The sequence below is a fragment of the Cyanistes caeruleus genome, chromosome 3 (genome assembly GCF_971803275.1).
Source record: "Cyanistes caeruleus chromosome 3, bCyaCae1.hap1.1, whole genome shotgun sequence".
Lineage (NCBI taxonomy): Eukaryota > Metazoa > Chordata > Aves > Passeriformes > Paridae > Cyanistes > Cyanistes caeruleus.
Genome location: NC_141703.1, coordinates 1223401 through 1249346, shown reverse-complemented (window position 1 = coordinate 1249346; position 25946 = coordinate 1223401). Strand labels below are relative to the sequence as shown.

At 42.8% G+C, this 25946-nt stretch overlaps 1 protein-coding gene across 5 annotated transcripts in view; it reads right to left on the bottom strand.

The window, feature by feature from the left end:
- IFNGR2 (interferon gamma receptor 2) overlaps window positions 1-25946 on the bottom strand; it is a 41184-nt gene that overhangs the window by 4460 nt on the left and 10778 nt on the right. The window contains exons 1-6 of one of the 5 annotated variants that reach the window (XM_086883873.1): window positions 14132-14328; window positions 9179-9305; window positions 5918-6090; window positions 3562-3710; window positions 2452-2605; window positions 1614-1768 (exon numbers count right to left, since the gene is read on the bottom strand). In XM_086883873.1, coding sequence (XP_086739999.1) covers window positions 1614-1768; window positions 2452-2605; window positions 3562-3710; window positions 5918-6090; window positions 9179-9305; window positions 14132-14255 — 882 coding nt within the window. In that variant the 5' untranslated portion in view covers window positions 14256-14328. Of the gene's footprint in view, window positions 1-1613; window positions 1769-2451; window positions 2606-3561; window positions 3711-5917; window positions 6091-9178; window positions 9822-10215; window positions 10679-14131; window positions 14329-25946 lie in introns of those variants that run through there. The other 4 variants (XM_086883874.1, XM_086883875.1, XM_086883878.1 and 1 more) reach the window with 4 other exon arrangements.

Here is a 25946-nt window from a genome sequence, read left to right as displayed (position 1 = left end):
TTATTATTATTTTAATCATTGCACAAGGATTTTTTTTCTTTATTTTAATACCTTGCACAAGGATTTTTTTTACTATTTTTCCCTGTACAAAGATATTTTACTATTTTAATATAATTACAAGGATTTTTTTTTTACACTATTTTAATAATTGCAAAAGGATTTTTTTCTTTATTTTAATACCTTGCACAAGGAGTTTTTTACTATTTTAATATAATTACAAGGATTTATTTTTTTACTATTTTAATCATTGTGTAAGGATTTTTTCTTTATTTTAATACCCTGCACAAGGATTTTTTTTCTTTATTTTAATACCTTGCACAAGGAGTTTTTTACTATTTTAATATAATTACAAGGATTTATTTTTTTACTATTTTAATCATTGTGTAAGGATTTTTTCTTTATTTTAATACCCTGCACAAGGATTTTTTTTTCTTTATTTTAATACCTTGCACAAGGAGTTTTTTACTATTTTACCCTGTACAAAGATATTTTACTATTTTAATATAATTACAGGGATTTATTTTTTACTATTTTATTCATTGCACAAGGGTTTTTTTTCCTTATTTGAAGACCCTGCACAAGGAATTTTTTTTTTATTTTAATAGCTTGCACAAGGAGTTTTTTCCTTTATTTTAATAGCTTGCACAAGGAGTTTTTTACTATTTTAATCATTGCACAAGGATTTTTTTCTTTATTTTAATATCCTGCACAAGGATATTTTTTCTTTATTTGAAAACCCTGCACAAGGATATTTTTTCTTTATTTTAATACCTTGCACAAAGATTCTTTTTTGCCATTTTAACCCAATACACATGGATTTTTTTTCCCTTAAATGAGATGCACTTCACTTGACAAGTGACCCCTATGAAATGCCAGCTGAGGAAACACAAAGACAGAAAATTATTTACTCTGGCTACAAAACCCTGGGAATTCCCTTCCAGAACCACAGGACTGTGACAGACACAAAATATTCACCTCCACGAGCTGCACACAAATAAAAACTTTAAAAAATTTTATGCTGAATAGGAACTTTTATATCAAAACTTTGCTTAGAGGCTGCTTCTTGTGCCAGGATAAAAGAGGAAGATGAGCAGGACTGAAACCACTGGTTTAGCCCAGAAATGTCTGAGCTACCAGCAGGAAAATGCCCCAGGGTGAGATTTTCATCTCAGTCCTGCTAAAAAAACAAAAGAGGAACTGCCCAGGAACGTCCCCTTGAGATCATCCTGAGGCGTCAAAACAAGCAATCCAGGTTTGTAAATTCAAAATAATCTGATTTTGCTTTTCCAGATCCTATTCCTGCCTCCAGTCCTTGTGCCACAAAAGCTCTGTGGCCCCAGTGAGCCCCGGTTTGAGGCTGAGAGGAGCAAGGGAAGAACAGGAAGCAGGATCAGCCAGGCTTTTCCAGGAAAGCACAGCCAGGGTTGTGTCCCAGGGCACAGGAAAGACCCTTGAGCTCAGAAAAGAGGAAAGAAGTGGGAGATGACAATCAGAAAAGGCACATTTTGACACATCACGTGTTTATCTCTATTTCTGTTCAGCAGCAACTGCTTTTGGTGATGTTCCCCACGAGTTTCTCTTCCACAGGAGAAGCCCTGAAGGTCCCCACGTACCTCCCTGAAGTGTGATGGGATTTGCAGGGGGGGCTGAGCCCAGTATTTGATTTTTTGGTGGTACTTCCACAGAAGCAGCAAAGCATATGTCACTGGGGGCACGAAGAGTAAGGCCAGGACAAACAGGAGGATGATGTGCACAGCTTGGGTTGCCTCTGGAAAAGAAGGAAGAACATCCAGATACATATGGCAGGTTCATATTTATGGAATTATGGAATGGGTTTTGTTGGGAGGGACCTTAAAGCTCCCCCCCAGCCATGGCAGGGCCACCTCCCACTGTCCCAGCTGCTCCCAATGTCCAGCCTGGCCTTGGGCACTGCCAGGGATCCAGGGGCAGCCCCAGCTGCTCTGGCAATTCCATCCCAGCCCCTGCCCACCCTGCCAGGGAACAATTCCTGCCCAAGATCCCAAGATCCAGCCCTGCCCTCTGCCACTGGCAGCCATTCCCTGGCTCCTGGCCCTGCAGCTCTTGGCCCCAGTCCCTCTCCAGCTCTCCTGGAGCCCCTTCAGGCCCTGCAAGGGGCTCTGAGCTCTCCCTGCAGCTTCTCCTGGCCAGCTGAGCACCCCCAGCTCTCCCAGCCTGGCTCCAGCCCTGGGATCAATCCATGATCCCATTTTACAGCAGGATTATGAAGGAAAAGGAGAAAGGGCCGGGTACCACCCAGACCTTCCATCCCTGGCTGAAAATCCCTGATTCTTTTGCCACTAATGCCAAGGGTGAGCTCCTGGTGGTGCTCTCAGCATTCCTGACAGGAATTCCCCTGGAAAGGACCAGTCCAGGTGACCCAGGACTTGTGTTCCACCCCATCCCACTCCAGACAAAAATCCCATTCCATACCACTGAGGGCAGTTCTGTGACACTCTGGGACACTTTGCTGTCCCTCTAAGAAGTGACCTGAGTAGATCTTCAGCTGCACTTGAACACTGAAGCAATAAAGTGTTGATTCCTTTAGATTTCCAATCTGGAATAGTGTCTTGCTTTCACTTAGCTTCTGTTGAAAAGACACACACAACATAAAAAAAAAAAAGGTGTTACTGTAAAATCCAGACTGGTTTTCAACACAAATATCCCTCTCCTCATTTAAGTTTCTCATTCAAGAAGCCCAGATTTTATTTTTCCTCACTCAGCTTTCCCAAATAACAGAAGCAGTGGAATAATTCAGTTTTTTCTGGGAGTTTTGAGGCAGCTTTTGCAGGGAGCAAAACCCAGGGAAGGGGAAAAATGAAACCACTCTGATTCCTTTCCTGGTTCTGAGCAGAAGGTGCTCTGTGTGTGAGAAAAACACACATTGCTGCAAGGCAGGAAGGAAGTGGAAACAATTTACCAATTTACCCAAGGCTTTGAAGCAAAAGGAGGTTTTGAAGAAATTACTTTTTTTGCTTCTGTTTTTTTAAGTGTTTGACTTCAGACTGACGTCATTTAGAAGATTCTTCCTCATTTTATTTAATTTGGGTTTTTTTTTTAAGCCAGACTCAGTATCTCCCCTGAACCTCTGGGGCACAGGCAGCACATGATGATCCCAAAAACTCTTGAGCCTCAGGATGAACAGGACTAGCTCATCCCAGCTCATCCCAGCTTATCCCAGCATCTTCCTGGCAAAAACCTCCTCTGCCTGCCCTGGGATCAGGCACATCAGGCCCCAGCACAGCAAAAGGAGGAGGGAGATTCCAGAGTTTTCCAAACTGCCTGAGCAAACTGTGGAATCAAAAGTCACCTTTGGCACCAGTTCTCTCCCTGGATCTGCAGAGGGGTTTAATCCCTTTCCACCCAAAGGAAAGGTTTCCAGGTCTGGTGGTGCAGCAATCCTTTTCCCAGGAGCCCACCTGGTGACCCTGGCTGGACACAAAATCCAGGGATTTTCTGCCCCCATCTGCTGTCCTGCCAAGGGACACTGACCCCCATCCCTCAGTCCCCAGGCAGGAAGGACAAACTGGGGACAATCCTTACTTGTTTTATAGCACTGGTTGTGTTCTCCCAGTAGGACACGTGGTACTGGATGAGGTCCCCAGGCTCGGGGGTGAAGGGGGGGCTGATGCTGAGGAGCAGAGAGTCGGGGCTGCTGCTCACACTGTTCACCTTGGGGGGGCCCAGAGTGGCTGAAAGCAAACAGAGAGAGCAGGGAATCCCTGGGCTGCACAGCTGGCTCCAGCTCCACACAATCCCTGCATCCCTGAGCCCTCCCAGCCCAGGGAGTCCCAGCTGTGCCCGATGCCCACCTTGTCCCCAGCCCAGAGCCCTGAGTGCCACGTCCAGCCCTTCCTTGGGCACCTGCAGGGATGGGCACTGCAAAGCTCCCTGGGCAGCCCCTGCCAAGGCCTGAGCTCCCTTTCCATGGGGAAATTCCTGCTGCTGCCCACCCTGAGCCTCCCCTGGCCCAGCCTGAGGCCTGAGCTCTCCTCCTGTCCCTGTTCCCTGGCAGCAGAGCCCGACCCCCCCGGCTGTCCCCTCCTGCCAGGGACTTGTGCAGAGCCACAAGGGCCCCCTGAGCCTCCTTTGCTCCAGGCTCATCCCCTTTCCCAGCTCCCTCAGCCCCTCCTGGGGCTCCAGCCCCTTCCCAGCTCCGTTCCCTGCCCTGGACACTCTCAGCAAACAGCTCAAACATCAACAGCTTTTGTTCATGAAAGGGAAATCATTTCCCCATCTACTTCATGCATTTACAGTATTTGCTTAACTTTTCCTGGCAATTCAATAAATATTAACCAAAAGTAAATGCATGGAAACATCTCAGTTGATCTGCAGTTACTGGCCATAAAATCATTATCTTTCAATCTTCCATGCTCCCCAAAACCCCACTGTCTGCTCCCTAGATGGGAAGAGGAAAAAGGAGTTTTCCCCTCCTTGATTTGATGTCCCCATGTGCCCATCAGGATAACCATGGTGACATTCTGTGAAGTGCCCCAGGCTGTAAATCATGGAAAACCCCGAGAGTGCTCTCAGGAGTGTTCATTAACAGCAAAAATCACTCCTTGCATGCACCAGTTCCTCACTGTGCCTCAATTCCAGCCACTCTGATCTGAGCACCGAAGGAGCAGCCATGGAGTTGGTTTTTGGGAGCTGACACAAGAACGGTCCCATTCCTCCTCTCCCACCCCAAGCCTCTGCCTTGTCCCACACTCCTGAGGATCCCACTCCCAGTCCTGTGGGACAACACAGACACTCAACACTTGGACACCAGGAAACCCAATCAGTCAAAATAGCTTTTTGTGAATTGCTGTGTTACCAGCCCTTCAAATTCCTTCTGCAGGTGAGATTTGCTGTCCATATTCTTAGGGAGAGGAGGAAAGGGAGTTTTATCAATGGCTTACACTAAGAGAATTGTACAATATTCATTTGTTGGTCTTGAAAGGCAATCTTCCTAGACAAGTGACTAAAAACTTGTGCTTTATTATCAGGAGACCCATCCTTGCAGCTCAAAGTCCCCCAGCCAGTCCTGGGTGAAATACAAACCAGGAAAAGCATTCCTGCACTGTATGTTGGGGTGGATTAGGTGATTCCCCCTTGCTTCCCCCAGGTTCCCCATCAGTGCAGGACTCAGGCACCTCCTCGCTCTGCTGCCAGACAAAACCCAGACTTAGAACCAGGGGAAGTCTCAGACTCTGGAGCCTGGACCATGGTTTCCCCTGAGCTCTGCTAAGTTCCCACTTCAAAGGTACCTTTTTTTATCCTGAACATTGACTTTTTCCTAATCCTAAAACCAAGGCAAGGAGCAGATGCTAGGACAGCAGCAGCACATTTGTTCACCCCAGAGCAGCTGGGGCTGCCTCTGGATCCCTGGCAGTGCCCCAGGCCAGGCTGGACATTGGGAGCTCCTGGGACAGTGGGAGGTGTCCCTGCCACGGCAGGGCTGGGAATGGGTGGGATTTGGGGTCCCTCCAACCCAAACCTTGTGTGATTTAAAGTATGGCCTTGCCACTTCTACACTGTAGCATTAACAATTTATACTTATCTGAACAATTTATATTTATCTAAACCATTTATTCCCATGAGGACAATTCATTACTACAATTTATCAGGCCAGTTGATGTTTATCAGCAAAGGGATCTGTCCAGCAGAAAGAGGTGGTTTTGCCACAAACCCAAGAGTTTGTGTGTGGGGAAATGAGAAGGTGGAAAACCCTCCAGCACAAGAACACTGTGGAAGTTTCCTTGGAAGGCTCAACCACCCCGGGAGGCTCAGCCTTTCCTCTGGTGCCACCCGGGAGAGCAGAGCACAACCAAACCCTGGGGAGCCTTTGTGGAGCTGCAGAGCCACAGATACCCCCAGGCAGCCCAGCTTTCCCCAGAGAACCCCCAGGAACACTCACTGTTCATCTCTGCCACGAAGGGAGGTGTGAGCACCCAGGGCGAGGCCAGGGCGCCCAGCTCGGCCCTGACGCGCAGCACCACCGTCCAGCGCCGCCGCAGCTCCGGGGGGAACCTGCACTGGGGCTGGGGGCTCCCAGCACAGCCCATCCCGCTCCACTCCTCGAAAAAACCTCTGCAGGGCACAGCAAACACAGTCAGACACAGCTGGGGCTGAGCCTGACACACACAGAGTGTGCTCCTGGCTCTGACACCTGGCCTGGGGTCACTATGGTACTGGTATCCCCAAATTTCCTGTGCCTCTGTGTCCTGGGGTCACTTCATGGTGTTGGTATCCCCAAATTTCCTGTGCCTCTGTGTCCTGGGGTCACTATGGTACTGGTATCCCCAAATTTCCTGTGCCTCTGTGTCCTGGGGTCACTATGGTACTGGTATCCCCAAATTTCCTGTGCCTCTGTGTCCTGGGGTCACTTCATGGTGTTGGTATCCCCAAATTTCCTGTGCCTCTGTGTCCTGGGGTCACTATGGTACTGGTATCCCCAAATTTCCTGTGCCTCTGTGTCCTGGGGTCACTTCATGGTGTTGGTATCCCCAAATTTCCTGTGCCTCTGTGTCCTGGGGTCACTTCATGGTGTTGGTATCCCCAAATTTCCTGGTTCATGTTATGTATTAATTTCTGCACCTTTAAGATTGGCTCTGAGAGCAAAGGGGAGGAAGAAGAAGCTGCAGTTTGTGTGAAAGCAAAACATCACTCCCACACATCCTGCTCCTGGACTGTGGTGTCTGCAGCATGGACAGACAGCAGGACAGAGCTTCTCTCTGGCTTTTAGTCAGCTTTAGCTAGCTGAGGCACAGGAGTTCCCTGGACCTTTTTTTTTCCCTTTTTCCTGGATCTGTTCAAACCTGTTTTGGACTGAAAAACACCCAGCCCAACCCCAGGAACTCACAGTGTGACCCACCAGGGCCTGGGCCTCGGCACTTTCCAACCCTGGAGGGATTGATAAGAACCTGAGCAGGCTGAGCTACACCACATGAAAAGGACTTTTCTTCCTGGATTCACCATTTCATCAAACAGTGAGAGGTTTTATTGCTTAATATTATTCAATTTCTGTTAAATAAACAGCTTTTTCCACTTCTCTCCAAGGAATTTTTTTTTCTTTCCAAACCAGTTGTGGGAAGGGGTCATTTGAATTTTGTTTTTGGGAGATTTTCTCCCAGATTTGCCCTAAACTAGGACACTCTGAAATCCAGAACACTGAATTTCATATAACATTAAATTTATGGGTGTGTTTTCATGGAAACAACTGTTAAAGTCAGATAGAAAAGCTAAAAGTGGGAGTGTGTAGATTGGAGAGTTTTCTTAAGTCACTGGGTGAAAAAGGTAAAGTTTAAACTAGTTTAGAAAATAGAAAATAGAGTATTTAAGGTGTTGTCTCTTTTCCTTCCTTCCTCTTGATTTTCTTCTAGGAGTTTTTGAGTAGTAGTAAGTGATTAGATAAAAAATGCAGTGCAGCACACAGGTCATTAAGTCATTAAAAAAAACTAATTTGCGTGTCTGTTGTTAATTAGATAAAAATAGATATAAAGATGAAACTGCCACGTGGTTCAGAGCCATTTTGTGCCATCAGAGCCAAAGTGAACCAAAAGGGAAGATAAATTAAACTTGTGCAGAAGGTCTAGAAAAACCTGCCAAGTTTTGTGATAACATCCTAATAAAGAAGAGAAACAAAATCCTAACGAGCTTTGGAGTTTTCTTCCTGTCCCAGAGAACTGAGATAATCAGAATTTAGGAGCATTCCAAAAGAGCTCAGCTCAAAAAAGACTGAACAATGCAGGTGTGAGAAGTGCAGAAGTACAAGAAGCAAAACAAAACCACCAAAAGTTACAGTGTGGACATGATTTTCTGAACCTGAGGGAATTTTCAAGCTCTCAGACGCTGGATGTTCCCAAGGGAAACCCTCAGGAGCCCATTCTCACTGGAGGATTATTTGTGGAAATAAGGAATTAATTTCCCAAAGCAAGGCACTGATATTCTGAGGGTGTTTCCTCTACCAGTCAGGGTGAGCTGGTGGGAGAAGCTCATTAAAGGTTGACAAGACCCTGCAATAAAGCCTTTTTTTTTGCCTCACAAAAGTGATGTGGGTGATTTTTGGGGAGCCTCACTCAGTATTTCATGTCCTCTGTTGGGTTGGTGTCATCATAAAGGTAGACAGGCAGTAAGCAATGATAAACTCATTTATCCTATATATTATATATATATATATATATTATATTTATTCCTGTAGTTGTAAGTGAGAAACTGTATTGGGTAAGATGGTGAAGAGTCTAAAGGTGATGGGATTTTATGGAGAAAGAATCCAGATGTTGTAATAGAGGCAGATGTGTGTAACAGACTGTGGGGTAAAAAGCAGACACAGCAAGGCAGAGCTTAGCAAAGTTCAGAGATTCAAAATAAACCCATGTTTATTTTGAATCTTTTTTAAAATTTTAATGTAATTTAATGTAATTTTTTTTTAATTTTAAAGTTATTTCTTTTGGTCTATGGGACCAAAATGTTATATTTTGCTGTTTATATATTTATTATATTTATTATATTTATTTATTATATATTCAATATATAATTTTATATATCTTATTATATATAACTATAATATTATAATAAAATATATTCAATTTAATAAATAATAAAATATTATTACTAATAAAATATTATAAATAATGGTTAAAATAATAAATATAATATGTAATGAATGCAATAATATTATAAATATATGTTTATTTTTATATTATATATTTATTATATTAATATATATTTCCTTATTGTTTATATATTTATTATATTTTGGTATATATATTTATATTATATATAAATGTAATATAATAAAATATAATTAATCTAATAAGTAATAAAATATTACTAATAAAATATTTTAAATAATGGTTAAAATAATAAATATAATATGTCATAAATGTAATAATATTATAAATATTATGTTTCTTTTTATATGATATATTTATTATATTATATTTATTATATTATATAATATATTATATTATATATTATATATTATATTAAATTATATATATGTTTATAAGCTAAAATTCCTGTGCAACATCTCTGGGTATCCTCAGGAGCTGCTCTTGGGGATACATAAAAACATCTGTGATAAAAACCACTCATTTTCAGGGTTTCTGGGGCTTTTAGAGCTGATTGTTATTCTGGATTAGAACAAAAGGAGTTGGTTTGAGAGCTGCTCACTCACGTTTTGTAATGGGCTGTGTATAACACCGAGCCGTTCTCCACTACAACAGGAGACCACCTCAGCATGCTCTGGAAGTTGTAGGAATAAATCTCCACATTTTCTGGTGCTGGTAACTGGGGAGAAGTTTCTAAAGGAAGAAGAGGAATAAAAATAACTGCTGAAACATTCATGTGCACAGTAATCAAATTTCAGTCTCCAAATCCCGCCCTCATATATTAAATTTTCACTGCTTTGCAGGTAAAACCTGCAAACCTTCTCCTTCTGCTCCCAGGGCTGGCACTGGGTGGGATTTGAGATCCTTCCCAACCCCAGTCAGGGTGGAATTCTCTGTGTCCATGAATCCCAGCTCCGTGGTTTTTACTCATTCCATAAAAAACATAAAGCTGAAAGTACCAAGCCCAGCACAAAACCCTAAACACCATCCAGTCCCCCATGAAGGCAGAAAAATGAAGGTCCCAGAATCCCAGGATCACCAGGGCTGGAGGAGCCCTTCAGGACCACCCAGTCCCACCCGCACCACCCCAAACCCTGTCCCCAAGGGCCACATCCACACTCCTCTGGGACAATTCCAGCGACTCCAAACCTCCCTGTGCAGCTCATCCCAAGGCCTGACCGCTCTTCCAGGGAAATTTTCTTTCCCAATCTCCAAGCTGAGCCTCCCCTGGTGCAATTTGAGGCCATTTCCTCTCCTTTTTTCCCTGTCCCTCCTTGCCAGGGACTTGTGCAGAGCCACAAGGGCCCCCTGAGCCTCCTTTGCTCCAGGCTCAGCCCCTTTCCCAGCTCCCTCAGCCCCTCCTGGGGCTCCACACCCTTCCCAGCTCCCTCAGGAATTCTCCAGCCCCTTCCCAGCTCCCTCAGGAATTCTCCAGCCCCTTCCCAGCTCCCTCAGGGATTCTCCAGCCCCTTCCCAGCTCCCTCAGGAATTCTCCAGCCCCTTCCCAGCTCCCTCAGCCCCTCCTCACAGGCCATTCCTTTTCCTGGAAGGTTTTCCAGCCCTTCCAAGGATTTTTTTTTTGCTGGTGATCACAGCAGCTGACCTGTTTCACTCTGCAGCTCACATTTATGGGCCCCGAGGCCTTGTCCCACCCATCAGCCTCCTGCTAACCCCAAGACCCCCTCAGGAGCCACCTGGAGAAGAAAAAACCCCTCAGGAACAGCAGGTGCCCCTGGAGAACCAGCTCTGCTCTGGTTCTTCATCCTGCCAGCTCTGGGCCTGCTTTCTGGGGCAGGACAGAGGGAGGAGAACGGGGAGCAGCATCTGGCCAAAGCCTGAGGGAAGAGCTGGGTGTGAAGGACAGAAAAAGGAGGAGGAGGAGGAGGAGGAAGCTGCTGGGGCTGGAACACTGCAGGAGGAAGCTGCTGGGGCCAAAAATGGGCAGGGAGGGAGGGCAGCCAAGCCACGGGCATAGAGCCAGGAGGGAAATGGGGGCGGTGGAGAGGAAAAAGGGCTGAGGAGAAGGGAGGAGGAGGAGGAGAGGGGAGCTGGAGACTGTGAGGAACAGCAGGAGCAGAACCTCTGGAGGACAGGGCTGAGGCTCCAGCAGCTCAGGGATCGCCCCAGACACATCCTGCAAGCTCCAGGGAGCAGCAGCTTCAGTGTCCCGGCTGGGAGAAAGGTTTTCCTGCCCCAGGAACACTCAGTGGGCTTTTCTGGAGTGATTCCCTCACCCCATGGCAGCCACAAAACCAGGGAATGGAAGGGCCTTCACACATCAGCGTCCAGCCTGGCCTGACAAAGAACCCTGACAAAATCCCCACACCACAAGAGGGAAGTTTTCACTCTGAAGAACAGAGTCTCCTCACACACAGTCTGTTGATCTTTACATCAGGGAGATCAGGAGATCAAGCACTCCGCTCAAATTCTGGCCCAGGCTTCCTTGGGAATTTGGGGTCATGTTAAAAAGTTTGGCTTTTTTTTTCATTTCCACACCAAGTGTCATTAAACCCTAAGTCCAAAATGCCAAATAATGAGTTGAGCTTTAGTTTTTCCAAGAGAAGCTGTGGCTGTCCCACTCCTGGAAGTGTCCAAGGTGGACAATTCCATAAGGTTGGATCAACCTGGGATAGTGGAAGGTGTCCCTGCCCATGGAACAGCATGACTTTAAACATCCCTCCCAGCCAAAGGCACTGTGTTTCTCTCAAAGCATTAATCAGGCCTTATTTTTATTAATTGATATTAATTTATTAATTATTAATTTATTTATTATTGTTAGCAATTTCTCAGCCTCAGCTCTCGAGCAGTGGCCTCAGAGCACACACACTGCCTCAGGCCACAAGGGGCTTTGCAAACCTGTGGGAAATTCCTTACAGCTCCCTTAAACATTCATCCCTCAGGGGTTTTGAGGGCCCTTAAGGAACCTCCTCTTAATTCGTGAGAAATTTTCACTCTGCAGTCCCACAGATCCTTTCCTGGCCTGTCAGTGCAGGTCTGGCACGTGGTGAGGTATCTCACACCATCTGTGCCCTCAGACCTCTGTCACACACTGCTGCAGCACCCAAACTCCACAGGCTCCCACCACACCTTAAATCAAGAAAAGAGCAACCAAGGGCAGGATTAGATGGGATCTTGGGCAGGAATTGTTCCCTGGCAGGGTGGGCAGGGGCTGGGATGGAATTGCCAGAGCAGCTGGGGCTGCCCCTGGATCCCTGGCAGTGCCCAAGGCCAGGCTGGACATTGGGAGCAGCTGGGACAGTGGGAGGTGTCCCTGCCGTGGCTGGGGGGCTCTGGGTGGGCTCTGAGTTCCCCCCAGCCCAGTCTGGGATCCCATGAGTGCACACTGTTTATTTTACATGCAGAAATGAGTCACTTCCCCTCAAAAACACTGCAGAGCTTTTCAAAGGCGCTGCAGGGCCCATCAGCTCTGCTGCCATGAGGCAGCCACGAGGCTGAGGAGCTGCTCATTGAGGGAAATCTGAATTTCTGCCAGACCCCCCCTCTCAGGGCAGCAGCTGCAGCTGCTGAAATCACACACTCAGCTTCCTACTGATCTCCAGTTTGTAAAATGACAAAACAAACACTTCAAACGCAGCACCCACAGGTCCCAGTACCCTCAAAACCCCCAAACCCCCTCGGCCAGAGAGGTCCCCTCCTTCCTCTGCAGGTGGAGGGGGTTTTCACTGGGCTGGTTCTGTCACAGCAGCAGCCTCAGAAGGCTCAGATTGTTTTTTCCTGCCGTGCAGAGACTTCCTGATGCTTCACACCACAAGTCAGAGCTTTCACACAGCAGAGTGAGAAGCCACAAGGGCAGGCAGTGAAAGCAGCTGGGCTTGGGTGACCCACCCGTGTCCCAGCTCCTGCTGCTCCTCAGGGATTCCCAATCCCTCCCTCTGCAGCAGCCCCAAACCCTCCTGCTACACTGACAAAACAGGAATCTGTGCTTTGGGGGATTTTCTGTGGACTTTCGCTGTTCCAGTGCACCAAAGTGGCTTCTCATCTTGCAACCCGGGACTCCTACCCAGAGCAGGGGATGGAATGGGAGCAGCTCCAAGGGCCTTCCCAAACCAATCCATTCTGGGATCCTGGGAGCTCCCAGGAGCTCCCTGGGAAGTCCCACGGCTGCTGATGGATGGAACTGGGACACCCTGCCCTGCTTGCCTCAGTCCAGCCACGCTGGCCTGGAGCGAGCAGAGAGCCCCACAGGGCTCAGCAGTGCCAGGCTGGGACCAGGCCTCGGCCACCACTGGGACATGGGGTATGGGATATGGGGTATGGGATATGGGGTATGGGGTAATGGGGCATGGGACATGGGGTATGGAGTATGGGATATGGGGTAATGGGGTATGGGACATGGGGTATGGGATATGGGGTATCGGATATGGGGTATGGGATATGGGGTATGGGATACGGGGTATGCAGGGCTCACGGAGAACGCGAGTGCATGTTCTGTGCACACCTCATTCAACCCTGGAATGGTTTGGGTTGGGAGGGGTCTTAAATCTCATCCCACCCCACACCCCAGCCATGGCAGGGACACCTCCCACTGTCCCAGCTGCTCCCAATGTCCAGCCTGGCCTTGGGCACTGCCAGGGATCCAGGGGCAGCCCCAGCTGCTCTGGCAATTCCATCCCAGCCCCTGCCCACCCTGCCAGGGAACAATTCCTGCCCAAGATCCCAAGATCCAGCCCTGCCCTCTGCCCCTGGCAGCCATTCCCTGGCTCCTGGCCCTGCAGCCCTTGGCCCCAGTCCCTCTCCAGCTCTCCTGGAGCCCCTTCAGGCCCTGCAAGGGGCTCTGAGCTCTCCCTGCAGCTTCTCCTCTCCAGCTGAGCACCCCCAGCTCTCCCAGCCTGGCTCCAGAGGGCTCCAGCCCTGGGACACACCTGGAGCTGGGATTACTGAGCTCCAGCCCCGCCCTGGCTGCAGAACGAACTTCCCCAGCGGGACAAAGCATTTCCTAACCCTCACCCTCACCCCAGCCTCACGTCCATGCACACACTGAATGCCCTTTGCTGAAAGCACCGGTGCCACGTCCCGGCCCTCGGGCACCCCCGAGCACCGGGCGGATCCCCCGGGGCACAGCGGGGACCGGGGAGCCGCATCCCCGGGCTGGGCAGCACCGAACCCGCGGGGGACGGTACAGGAGCCACCGAGCGGCGACAGGGACCGGGACCGGGACCGAGACAGGGACAGAGACAGGGACCGAGACAGGGACCACCCATAGCCCGCAGGCACCAAATCCCGCATCCCCCCAAACCCTTATCCCCCCCAAACCCTTATGCCCCCCAAACCCTCATCCCCTCTAAACCCCGCATCCCCCCAAACCCTTATCCCCCCCAAACCCTCATCCCCCCCAAACCCTTATCCCCCCCAAACCCTTATCCCCCCCAAACCCTCATCCCCCCCAAACCCTTATCCCCCCCAAACCCTCATCCCCCCCAAACCCTTATCCCCCCCAAACCCGCATCCCCCCCAAACCCGCATCCCCCCCAAACCCGCATCCCCCAAGCCGCACCCACCTGCGGCCGCGGCCAGCGCGGGGCCCGGCAGGAGGGACAGGAGGGACAGGAGGGACAGGAGGGACAGGAGGGACAGCAGCGGTGGGGAGCGGAGCGGTTCCGGGAGCGGAGCCCGGCCCCGCATGGCCCCGCTCGGCCGCGGCTCCCCCCGGGCTCGGCCGGGCCGGGCTGGGGCAGCCGCACGCACCGACCCGGCACTGCCGCAGCCCGTCCCCGCCTCTGTCACCTCCCCTGTCCCCGCCTCTGTCCCCTCCCCTGCCACCGCCCCCGGGGGCTGAGCCCGGCCCGGCCCCGCCCGGAGCTGCCGGGGAGTCCTGGCGGTTCCGGGATGGGCCCGGAGAGGTGCCGGGGAGGGTGTGCTGTGATCCCTGTCCCTGTCCCTGTCCCTGTCCCTGTCCCCATCACTGTCCCCATCCCTGACCCATCCCTGACCCATCCCTGACCCATCCCTGACCCTGCCCCTGTCCCTGTGGTTCAGGTGAGGACATCTCACCCCGGGTTTCACGGCCTCAGCCCCAGTGACACTGAGCACACCTGGTGACACTGTCACACCTGGTGACACTGTCACACCTACAGTGACATTGTCACACCTACAGTGACACTGAGCACACCTGGTGACACTGGGCACAGCTGGTGACACTGTCACACCTGGTGACACTGTCACACCTACAGTGACACTGAGCACAGCTGGTGACACTGTCACACCTACAATGACACTGAGCACAGCTGGTGACACTGTCACACCTACAATGACACTGAGCACACCTACAGTGACACTGTCACACCTACAGTGACACTGAGCACACCTGGTGACACTGAGCACACCTACAATGACACTGAGCACACCTACAGTGACACTGTCACACCTACAGTGACACTGAGCACAGCTGGTGACACTGGGCACACCTGGTGACACTGTCACACCTACAGTGACACTGTCACACCTACAGTGACACTGAGCACACCTGGTGACACTGGGCACAGCTGGTGACACTGTCACACCTGGTGACACTGTCACACCTACAATGACACTGAGCACAGCTGGTGACACTGTCACACCTACAGTGACACTGAGCACAGCTGGTGACACTGGGCACACCTGGTGACACTGTCACACCTACAGTGACACTGTCACACCTGGTGACACTGAACACACCTACAGTGACACTGAGCACACCTACAGTGACACTGAGCACACCTACAGTGACGCTGTCACACCTACAGTGACACTGAACACACCTACAGTGACACTGAGCACACCTACAGTGACACTGAGCACACCTACAGTGACACTGAACACACCTACAGTGACACTGAGCACACCTACAGTGACACTGAGCACAGCTGGTGACACTGTCACACCTACAATGACACTGAGCACAGCTGGTGACACTGTCACACCTACAGTGACACTGAGCACACCTACAGTGACACTGAGCACACCTGGTGACACTGAACACACCTGGTGACACTGTCACACCTACAGTGACACTGAGCACACCTGGTGACACTGAGCACAGCTGGTGACACTGTCACACCTACAGTGACACTGAGCACAGCTGGTGACACTGGGCACAGCTGGTGACACTGAGCACACCTGGTGACACTGTCACACCTACAGTGACACTGAGCACACCTGGTGACACTGAGCACACCTGGTGACACTGTCACACCTACAGTGACACTGAGCACACCTGGTGACACTGAGCACAGCTGGTGACACTGTCACACCTACAGTGACACTGAGCACAGCTGGTGACACTGGGCACAGCTGGTGACACTGAGCACACCTGGTGACACTGTCACACCTACAGTGACACTGAGCACACCTGGTGACACTGAGCACACCTGGTGACACTGTCACACCTACAGTGACACTGAGCACACCTGGTGACACTGAACACACCTACAGTGACACTGTCACACCTACAGTGACACTGAGCACACCTACAGTGACACTGTCACACCTGGTGACACTGTTATTAACAATAACAGTAGTATGGCAGTAAAATATTATTATTATTATTATTATTATTATTATTATTATTATTATTATTATTATTATTATTATTATTATTATTATTATCATAATCATAATCATAATCATAATCATCATTATTTAATAGTAGTAGTAGTATGGCAACAATATAGTATTATTAATAATAACAACAACATTAATAACATTAATATTGTTATAAGTGCATATTACAATACTGGCTTTTCACAAATATTAAAGTGAATGTTACATGTATAGGGTTAGAAAACTTTGTTGTGTTAATACAGTTCCTTCTATTTCTGGTATTGATGAAACTTAGAAATAGTGGTATAATACATATATATGTTAGGCTATAACATGATGTTAAAGCACAAACTACTTTTTGTTTATATAACCCAGAGACTGAAAAGATGGTCAGAGACCCCCCCTGAATTCTTAAGATTATCTTGTCCTCCAAGACCTCCAAGAGAAGGATTTATTGCACCCTTATCAGAGGATATAAAACCCAGTGGTGCCAAGAAAACTGATTTATTGGGAAGGGGGCAAGGTGAAAACTGAACAAAGAAACATCTAAAACTTAAGAAGAATGTTTGAATATGTATAAGAATTTATGGATCTGTAGTAGGGCTCTGTTTTTAAGGGACAATCCTTTGTTAGTAAGGTGAATGCAGAGACACCCAGCCATATCTGTATATTTTACTTTATTTTTACCTCCTAATTGTCTCTCTATTAAACTTTTAAATTCTATATAAAAATGTAAACCTCATTTTGAAGAGAAACATCTCCATGAAACAGCAAAACAGCACTCAGAGCGCTCTGAGACTGGAGGGACACCTTAATTAGTGAGATTTGATTGATGAAGGAGCTAGAAATTAAAGATTTTTGTGCCTTTGGCAGAGGAGTTTCCTCCTCCCCTCTGCTTTGGTACAGAAATCCCAGAACGGGTCGTGTTCGTTTGCCCTTTGCCAAAACCCAGGCAGGGTTTTGGTTTCAGGGGAAACTCGGGCAGGGTTTTGGTTTCTGATTTATCTGGAGATTCCTGGTGAGCCAAAGCCTGAGAAATCCCTGTCCTGGAGTCCTCCCTGCCAGGAGAGAGGTGAGAGTGGGAAAAGGGGAATGGAAAATGGGATTTCCATCACTGGTGGTGAGGAATGATTCATTAAACGTTGAGGAGAATGGAGAATAAAGTGATTTAATGATGGTGGAGGGAAGAGAGAGCTGGATTTAATGTGACATCCAATTAAAACAAAATAATATCAATAACCCAGGAGGATCTGCAGAACCTGAATTATCAGGGATAATTCAGTGTATTGGCTTTATTTGAGCCTAGGGAGAGGGAAGCAAGCTCAATGCCAAATCAGTGAGGGATAAATGATCCCCTGATTTTCCTTGCAGCTGAATTTCTGGCACAGAATCTTGAAAAAAAAAAATAAATTTGAATCTACAAAAAGATAAGGAAGGTGCCCAAAAAGAAACAGAGAGAGAGAGGGGGAATGAATCCATTGCCAGAGCCAGGGGCAGCTCCACATCAGGCAGAAATCAGGATGTGAACAATTCTGGGATAACAGTGGGAGAGAAATCAGCCCCTGCCTTGTGCTCCTCAATGGTCCCTCTGTGCTTGTGAAGAGCCACAGGTAACTCAGAAAACTGAAACAAGGAAGGAAAATAAGAAGGATTCAAATTACACTTTGAAAGCCTAAAACAAATCCCAGACCTATTATACCAAAATCCCTCCAAACTCTGACCTCATCCCTTGCCACTCCTGGTGTTTGCTGCTCGGATTTTTAACATTCTTCCAGGAACAGAAGCAGAATTGAATTCTTTGATAGAGGCATGACATGAAAAATAAAAAAAAACTCTTGCAGAAACCCCAAATTGGTGTGGTCAGCCACAAAAGCTCCCAGTGCAAACTCTGCTGTGCTGGCTCTTGGTGTTTGGGGAAGCTCTGGACCCTCATGTGCCAGCTGGGGAAAACTGGAGTAGATGGAAAATTATTCAGATGTGTGAAGAGGCATCTCCAGTTCGGACATTCTGCTCCCAATTTCCAGTCCTACCCTGCCCCCTGGCACTGGGAGCCATTCCCTGTGTCCTGGAATTCCCTGGGATGTGCAGCACCTCAAGCTGCAGGCACGGAGGGTGAAGGGAATTGTGCCACCCTGGGAAGAGCTTGGAGTTTTTATGGATGATTTTTAAGGTCCCTTCCAGTCTGGGATTCTGGGATTTCGTGAGGCTGGGTTGGTGCCACAGTTTGTGCCTGTGAAAAGGAGAGGTCACAAAGAGATCAGGAAAGAAGAAAAGCAGATTTTCCCTGGCTGGGTGGTGTTGGAGCTGAGCTGGAGCAGGATTTGGGCTCTCCTGGAGCCCTCGGGCCATTGTGTGTGTGCATTTCACCACCCTGAGACTCAGAGCAAAAAAACAAAACAATAAAAGGGCTCAGTGATTCACTTACAGTAAATCTGTGATGAAATCGAGTCTGCAGGAGGCAGAGGAAGTGCAGTCAGGCACGGCCTGAGCAGAGCAAACACAGATCTGCTTTTGTGGAGAGACAAACACCCCGAAATCTGCCAGGAATGAACTTGTCTGAGCAGCTCTTCTGAGAAAAGGCTTCTCTTGGTGAATAAATTCATCCTGAATTCTGGGAGGCTGGGAGGGGTAAACAGCTGGAGGAACAAAAAGCTCACAGGGGCAAGGAAAGTCAAATAGAGACATTTGGGGAGAATCCTGGAATCCCAGAGAGGTTTGGGATTGTCACAGCCCTTCCCAGCCCAGCCCAGCCATGGCAGGGGCACCTCCCACTGTCCCAGCTGCTCCCAATGTCCAGCCTGGCCTTGGGCACTGCCAGGGATCCAGGGGCAGCCCCAGCTGCTCTGGCAATTCCATCCCAGCCCCTGCCCACCCTGCCAGGGAACAATTCCTGCCCAACATCCCATCAAATCCTACTCTGAAGCCATTCCCTGGCTCCTGGCCCTGCAGCCCTTGGCCCCAGTCCCTCTCCAGCTCTCCTGGAGCCCCTTCAGGCCCTGCAAGGGGCTCTGAGCTCTCCCTGCAGCTTCTCCTCTCCAGCTGAGCACCCCCAGCTCTCCCAGGCTGGCTCCAGAGCAGCTCCGTGGCTCCCCTGGATGAGGATCCCCCCTGGATCAGTTTTTGGTTGGGGTTTTCCAGGATGTGCAGGAAATGAGAAGATGAATGTGGGGGACACACCCTAAAGCACCTCCCGTGCTGGGACACGGGCTGTGGGGACAAAACTCACCCCAGGCCACCCCAAAGGCCACCCCAGAGCCCTCGGGGACCCTCCTGGGGACCCTGCAGAAGCTGGGAGGTGATTCCAGCTGCAGGGAAAGGGCACAGCAGGAGCTGGGGGAGCTTCCAGGAGCTGCCCAAGGCCTTCGGGAAAAACCCCAAGAGCCAAAAAGGGGGATTTTGGTGGAAAGAGCCGGAAGAATTTGCGGTGACTCAGGGAAGGAGCTCGGCAGAAGGGACAGGAGGGGAAGGCTCCTGCTCTGGGAAACCAGCCCAGGGGGAGGGAGGGAGGCAGGCAGGGAAAAAAGAGATTTTCTATAGAAAAAAGAGATTTTACAGGGGAAAAAGAGATTTTCTATAGAAAAAAGAGATTTTCTAGGGAAAAAAAGAGATTTTCCAGGGGAAAAAAGAGATTTTCTATAGAAAAAAGAGATTTTCTAGGGAAAAAAGAGATTTTCTAGGGGAAAAAAGAGATTTTCTAGGGAAAAAAGAGATTTTCTATGGAAAAAAGAGATTTTACAGGGAAAGTAAGAGATTTTCCAGAGGAAAAAAGAGATTTTACAGGGGGAAAAAGAGATTTTCTAGGGAAAAAAGAGATTTTCTAGGGAAAAAAGAGATTTTCCAAGGGAAAAAAGAGATTTTCCAGGGAAAAAAGAGATTTTCCAGGGAAAAAAGAGATTTTCTAGGGAAAAAAGAGATTTTCCAGGGAAAGAATAGATTTTCTAGGGATAAAAGAGATTTTCTAGGGGAAAAAAGAGATTTTCTAGGGAAAAAAAGAGATTTTCTAGGGGAAAAAAGAGATTTTATAGGGAAAAAAGAGATTTTCTAGGGGAAAAAAGAGATTTTCTAGGGGAAAAAAGAGATTTTCTAGGGAAAAAAAGAGATTTTCTAGGGGAAAAAAGAGATTTTATAGGGAAAAAAGAGATTTTCCAGGGAAAAAAGAGATTTTCCAGGGAAAAAAGAGATTTTCTAGGGGAAAAAAGAGATTTTATAGGGAAAAAAGAGATTTTCCAGGGGAAGGAAGAGATTTTCCAGGGAAAAAAGAGATTTTCTAGGGGAAAAAAGAGATTTTCCAGGGGAAAAAAGAGATTTTCCAGGGAAAAAAAGAGATTTTCTAGTGGAAAAAAGAGATTTTCCAGGGGAAAAAAGAGATTTTCCAAGGGAAAAAAGATTTTCCAAGGGAAAAAAGAGATTTTCCAGGGGAAAAAAGAGATTTTCCAGGGGAAGGAAGAGATTTTCCAGGGAAAAAAGAGATTTTCTAGAGAAAATAAGAGATTTTCCAGGGGAAAAAAGAGATTTTCCAAGGGAAAAAAGAGATTTTCCAGGGAAAAAAAGAGATTTTCCAGGGGGAAAAAGAGATTTTCCAGGGGAAAGAATAGATTTTCTAGGAGAAGGAAAGGATTTTCCAGGAAAAAGAAGAGATTTTCTAGGGAAAATAAGAGATTTTCCAGGGGAAAAAAGAGATTTTCCAGGGGAAAAAAGAGATTTTACAGGGAAAAAGAGATTTTCCAGGGGAAAAAAAGAGATTTTCCAGGGGGAAAAAGAGATTTTCTAGGGAAAAAAGAGATTTTCCAGGGAAAAAAGAGATTTTCCAGGGAAAAAAGAGATTTTCCAGGGGAAAGAATAGATTTTCTAGGAGAAGGAAAGGATTTTCCAGGAAAAAGAAGAGATTTTCTAGGGAAAATAAGAGATTTTCCAGGGGAAAAAAGAGATTTTCTAGGGAAAAAAGAGATTTTCCAAGGGAAAAAAAGAGATTTTCCAGGGGAATTAAGAGATTTTCCAGGAAAGAGAAGAGATTTTCTAGGGAAGAGATTTTCCAGGGGAAATCAAAGATTTTTCCAGAGGAAAATCAAAGTTTTTTCCAGAGGAAAATGGGGATTTTTGCCTCTCACCAGGTGAGCAGATGCAACTCAAAAACTCAGGTACCAAGAGAGATGCGCCAGGAACCGTTCCCAGAAAATGCCTGGGTGGAAATGAATCCATCAGTGAAGAAAAGGGAAATAAAACTCCTAAAAAAGCCCAGCAGAGCTGGACTGAATCCTCTGAGCTCAGAAAATCCTTTGCTTTGGCTTCTCCAGCAAAAAGAAATCTCCAAGGGTTGGATTTGCTGCCAACAATGGAATTCCTGGGATTTCACCCTGAAACTCCAGGGAAGGGAAAACCAGGAACAATAAAATTCATTTTTAAAATACAATATTAATTTTTAAAATAGGTTTTCCAAATGTCTCAGTGAAAAAGTCACGGTCCAGCCCAAGAATTTTTGGATTTCTGCCACATTTATCACGTCGTGTGAGGTTTTTGTGGAGGTTTAATCAGCAATTACAGGAATTTTGCGTTTTGGGATGGGGATGAACAGCCCCAGGCTCTGCCTCTCTCTGTGAAATTTGAATTTCCTGATATTCCAGGTGATTCCTGGGCAAAGGAAAGAAAAGGAAAAAATAAAAAGGAAAAAATAAAAGAATCCAACAGCTGCTCTCCAGACCTTTTGGATCCTGTTCCAAAAATCAAACCACAAAATTTTCCAGAATTTTTGTCCAAGGAGCCAAATTTACTGATTTGTCCTGGCTGCCCACGATGTCCTGGGGGGTTTTAATTAAAAAATGTTAATTAAATTTAATGTTAATTATGGTCCAATGATGGTTTTAAGGGCTGAGGTTTTTTTTTAATGGGAAAACAAGGAATTATCACCTGTGATGAAAAATGGACTTTTCTAAGGGCACCACTCCTCTTTCCTTTTTCTTGCTGAAAAATGCAGGGAATTTGGTTTAAATTCCTAGAAATGGATTTAAAATAATCCATGATCAATCATTTATTTCTATTATTTATAATATAAATAATATAAATAATGATATAAGTAGTATTATAAATAATATTATTTATAATTATAATTATAAATAATTTATATTAATTTAAAATTATTATTTAATGTTTTATTTATATTATACTATATATTATAAAATAATATTATATAATTATGTATATTTCTATATTATATAATTTATAATACTGTAACTAAATTGTAATTTAGAATTTATATTTATATTTATTTTATGATTATATATTATACATATTATAAAATATAGATATTATAATAGATATTATAATGATATATATTTCTATATTTTATAATTTATAATATTGCAACTAAATTGTAATTCAGAATTTATATTTATATATATTTTATCTATTTTATATTTATATTATTATATTATACTATATTATTAAAAATAATTATATTATTATATATCAATAATGATATATATTGATATCTTGTATAATTTATAATTTGTAATATTGTAACTAAATTGTAATTCAGAATTTACATTTATATATATTTGATATTTATATAATATATTCTATATTATAAAATATTACATATTATAATGATATATATTGATATATAATTTAATATTGTAACTAAATTGTAATTTACAATTTCTATTTATATAGTTTATATTTATATTATGTATATTATAAAATAATATATAATTCTATATATTTATATATTATATAATTTGTCATATTGTAACAATTGCAATTTAGAATTTATAATTATATATATTTTGTATTTACATTATATCATGTATTTTATAAAACATTATATTATTATATATTATAATTATTTATATTTATATATAATTTATTACTTGTAATATTGTAACTAAATTTTTGTTTATAATTTATATATATTTTATAATTTATATTATATATTATCATAACCTATTATTATATGTTATAATTATATATTTTATGTATTATATTAACATTAATAATAATATTCATTAATATATAATATTTATATATTCTATTAATAGTATATATTAATAGAAATATTATATTATTATAATATATAGTGTGTTATTAATATATTAATAACATACTACATATTATAAGAACATATTATACATTACAATTATATATATTTATATATATTTTATAGAATTTATAATACTGCAAATTGTGATTAATTTTTGTAACCCTCAGATCGTTTTTAAATTTGAATTTAATGATCTTGTGGAGTGTTTTATCTGAATGATGACACTGGAAAGCAGCAGGAAAATAAACTCGGAAAGAAAGAACACGAGGAGGAATTTCCCACTGCTCCTCTGCTTATCAACAACTGGGGCCTTGAGAGGAAATAAAACAAAAATAAAAATAAAAATAAGAATAAGAATAAAAATAAAAATCATTAAAAACTAAAATAAAAATAAACAAAAATGAAAAACAAAAATAAGACCAAAAAATAAAAATAAAAATAAAAATAAATAAAAATAAATAAAAATTAAAAAATAAAGAAAAATATAAAAATAAAAATAATTAAAAACTAAAATAAAAATAAACAAAAATGAAAAACAAAAATAAGACCAAAAAATAAAAATAAAAATAAATAAAAATAAAAAAATAATGAAAAATATAAAAATAAAAATAATTAAAAACTAAAAGAAAAATAAACAAAAATAAAAAACAAAAATAAGACCTAAAAATAGAAATAAAAATAATAATAAAAAATAAATAAAAATAAAAAATGAAGATAAAGATAAAAATAAAAATAATTAAAAACTAAAATAAAAATAAAAATAAACAAAAATAAAAACAAAGACCAAACCCAAAAACAAATAAAAATAAAAATAACTTAAAAAATAAAAAATGATTCAAAATAAAAATAAAAATCATTAAAAACTAGAATAAAAATAAACAAAAATAAAAAACAGAAATAAAACCCAAAAATATAAATAAAAATAAGAATAAAAAAATAAATAAAAATAAAAATAAAGATAAAGAAAAAATAAAAAATGAAGATAAAAACAATTAAAAACTAAAATAAAAAAACAAAAATAAAAAACAAAAATAAACCCCAAAAATATAAATAAAAATAAGAATAAAAAATAAATAAAAATAAAAATAAAGATAAAGAAAAAATAAAAAATAAAGATAAGAACAATTAAAAACTAAAATAAAAATAAAACCCAAAAAAATAAAAAAGAAAAAGAAATAAAAGTAATAATAATAAAAAAATAAAGATAAATATAAAGATAAAGATAAAAATAAAAAATAAAAATAAAAACAATTAAAAACTAAAATAAAAATAAAAATAAACAAAAATAAAAAACGTACCCAAAAAGAAATAAAAATAAAATAAAAATAAACAAAAAAATTCAAAATAAAAATAAAAATAATTAAAAACTAAAATAAAAATATAAATAAACAAAAATAAAAAACATACCCAAAAAGAAATAAAAATAAAAATAAAATAGAAATAAACAAAAAATTTCAAAATAAAAATAATTAAAAACTAAAATAAAAATAAAAATAAAAATAAAACCCCAAAAAATAAAGAAATAAAAATAAAAATTAAAAATAATTAAAAACTAAAATAAAAAGAAAAACCATTTCAGTTCCACCTGCAGGATGGTGTGGATGTGAAGGAGACAAGTGGAATTGCTGGGAGTGGAACCTCTGGGAACGTTGGAACCTGGAGAATCCTCATGGAGATGGAAGGGATGGAATGGGAAAGCAGGGATGGGAATTGGTTCCCAAGAACTGGCACGAGTTATTCAGGATAGCAGATCCTGAGAAATAGTTCTATTTTCACTGGATTCTTGTGAAATCCCAGCTGCCAAACACCCAGCACTGCCAAAGTCAATTTTATCCTTTATTATAATTATTATAAATACCAATTTATAATAATAAATTGAAATTTATTATAAATTTATAATAATAAAAGGATAATAAATCCACTGCTCCCAGGGCACTGAGAGGATTCCATCAACAGCAGAACCAGAGATGGATCCTTGAGGCTGGGGAAGAGCAGCAAACTCATTTCCTTGGGAATATCTGGAGCAAGGAAAAGGAAACCACCTATTAATAATATCAATTATACAGTTACTCTTAATAAATTATCATTATTGTTATTATTATTATAAATACCTATTGAATCAAGGAGTTTTTCCACCTCACTGTTCTGATTTTGCTGCTTCTGGCCCCACTGAAAAGAGTTGGTACAAGATTTTCTATAAGCACATTTAGAGATTATTATTATTATTATTATTATTATTATTATTATTATTATTATTATTATTTAGAATCCATTTGTTTCTGCATTCCAGAGGAAAATGGGGATTGCCTGTGAATTATCCTGCCTCTTTCACTCACTGAGTGCTTTACCTAAAATCTGGCAGTGAAATCCTTCCCATGAATTAACATTTTGTTCAATTATTTTGTCCATTAGTTCAACTTCTATATAAATATAATATAATATAATATAATATAATATAATATAATATAATATAATATAATATAATATAATATAATATAATATAATATAATATAATATAATATAATATAATATAATATAATATATCTATTATATTTTATAATTAATATATAATTAAGATATCATTTAATAGATTAAATATTATAATATAATATAATATAATATAATATAATATAATATAATATAATATAATATAATAATTTTAAAGTGTATATTAATATATGTATTAAATATATATTGTATTTATATTGTTTATTATATTAATATATGTAATTAATGTATTGTATTATGCTATTAGTATATTT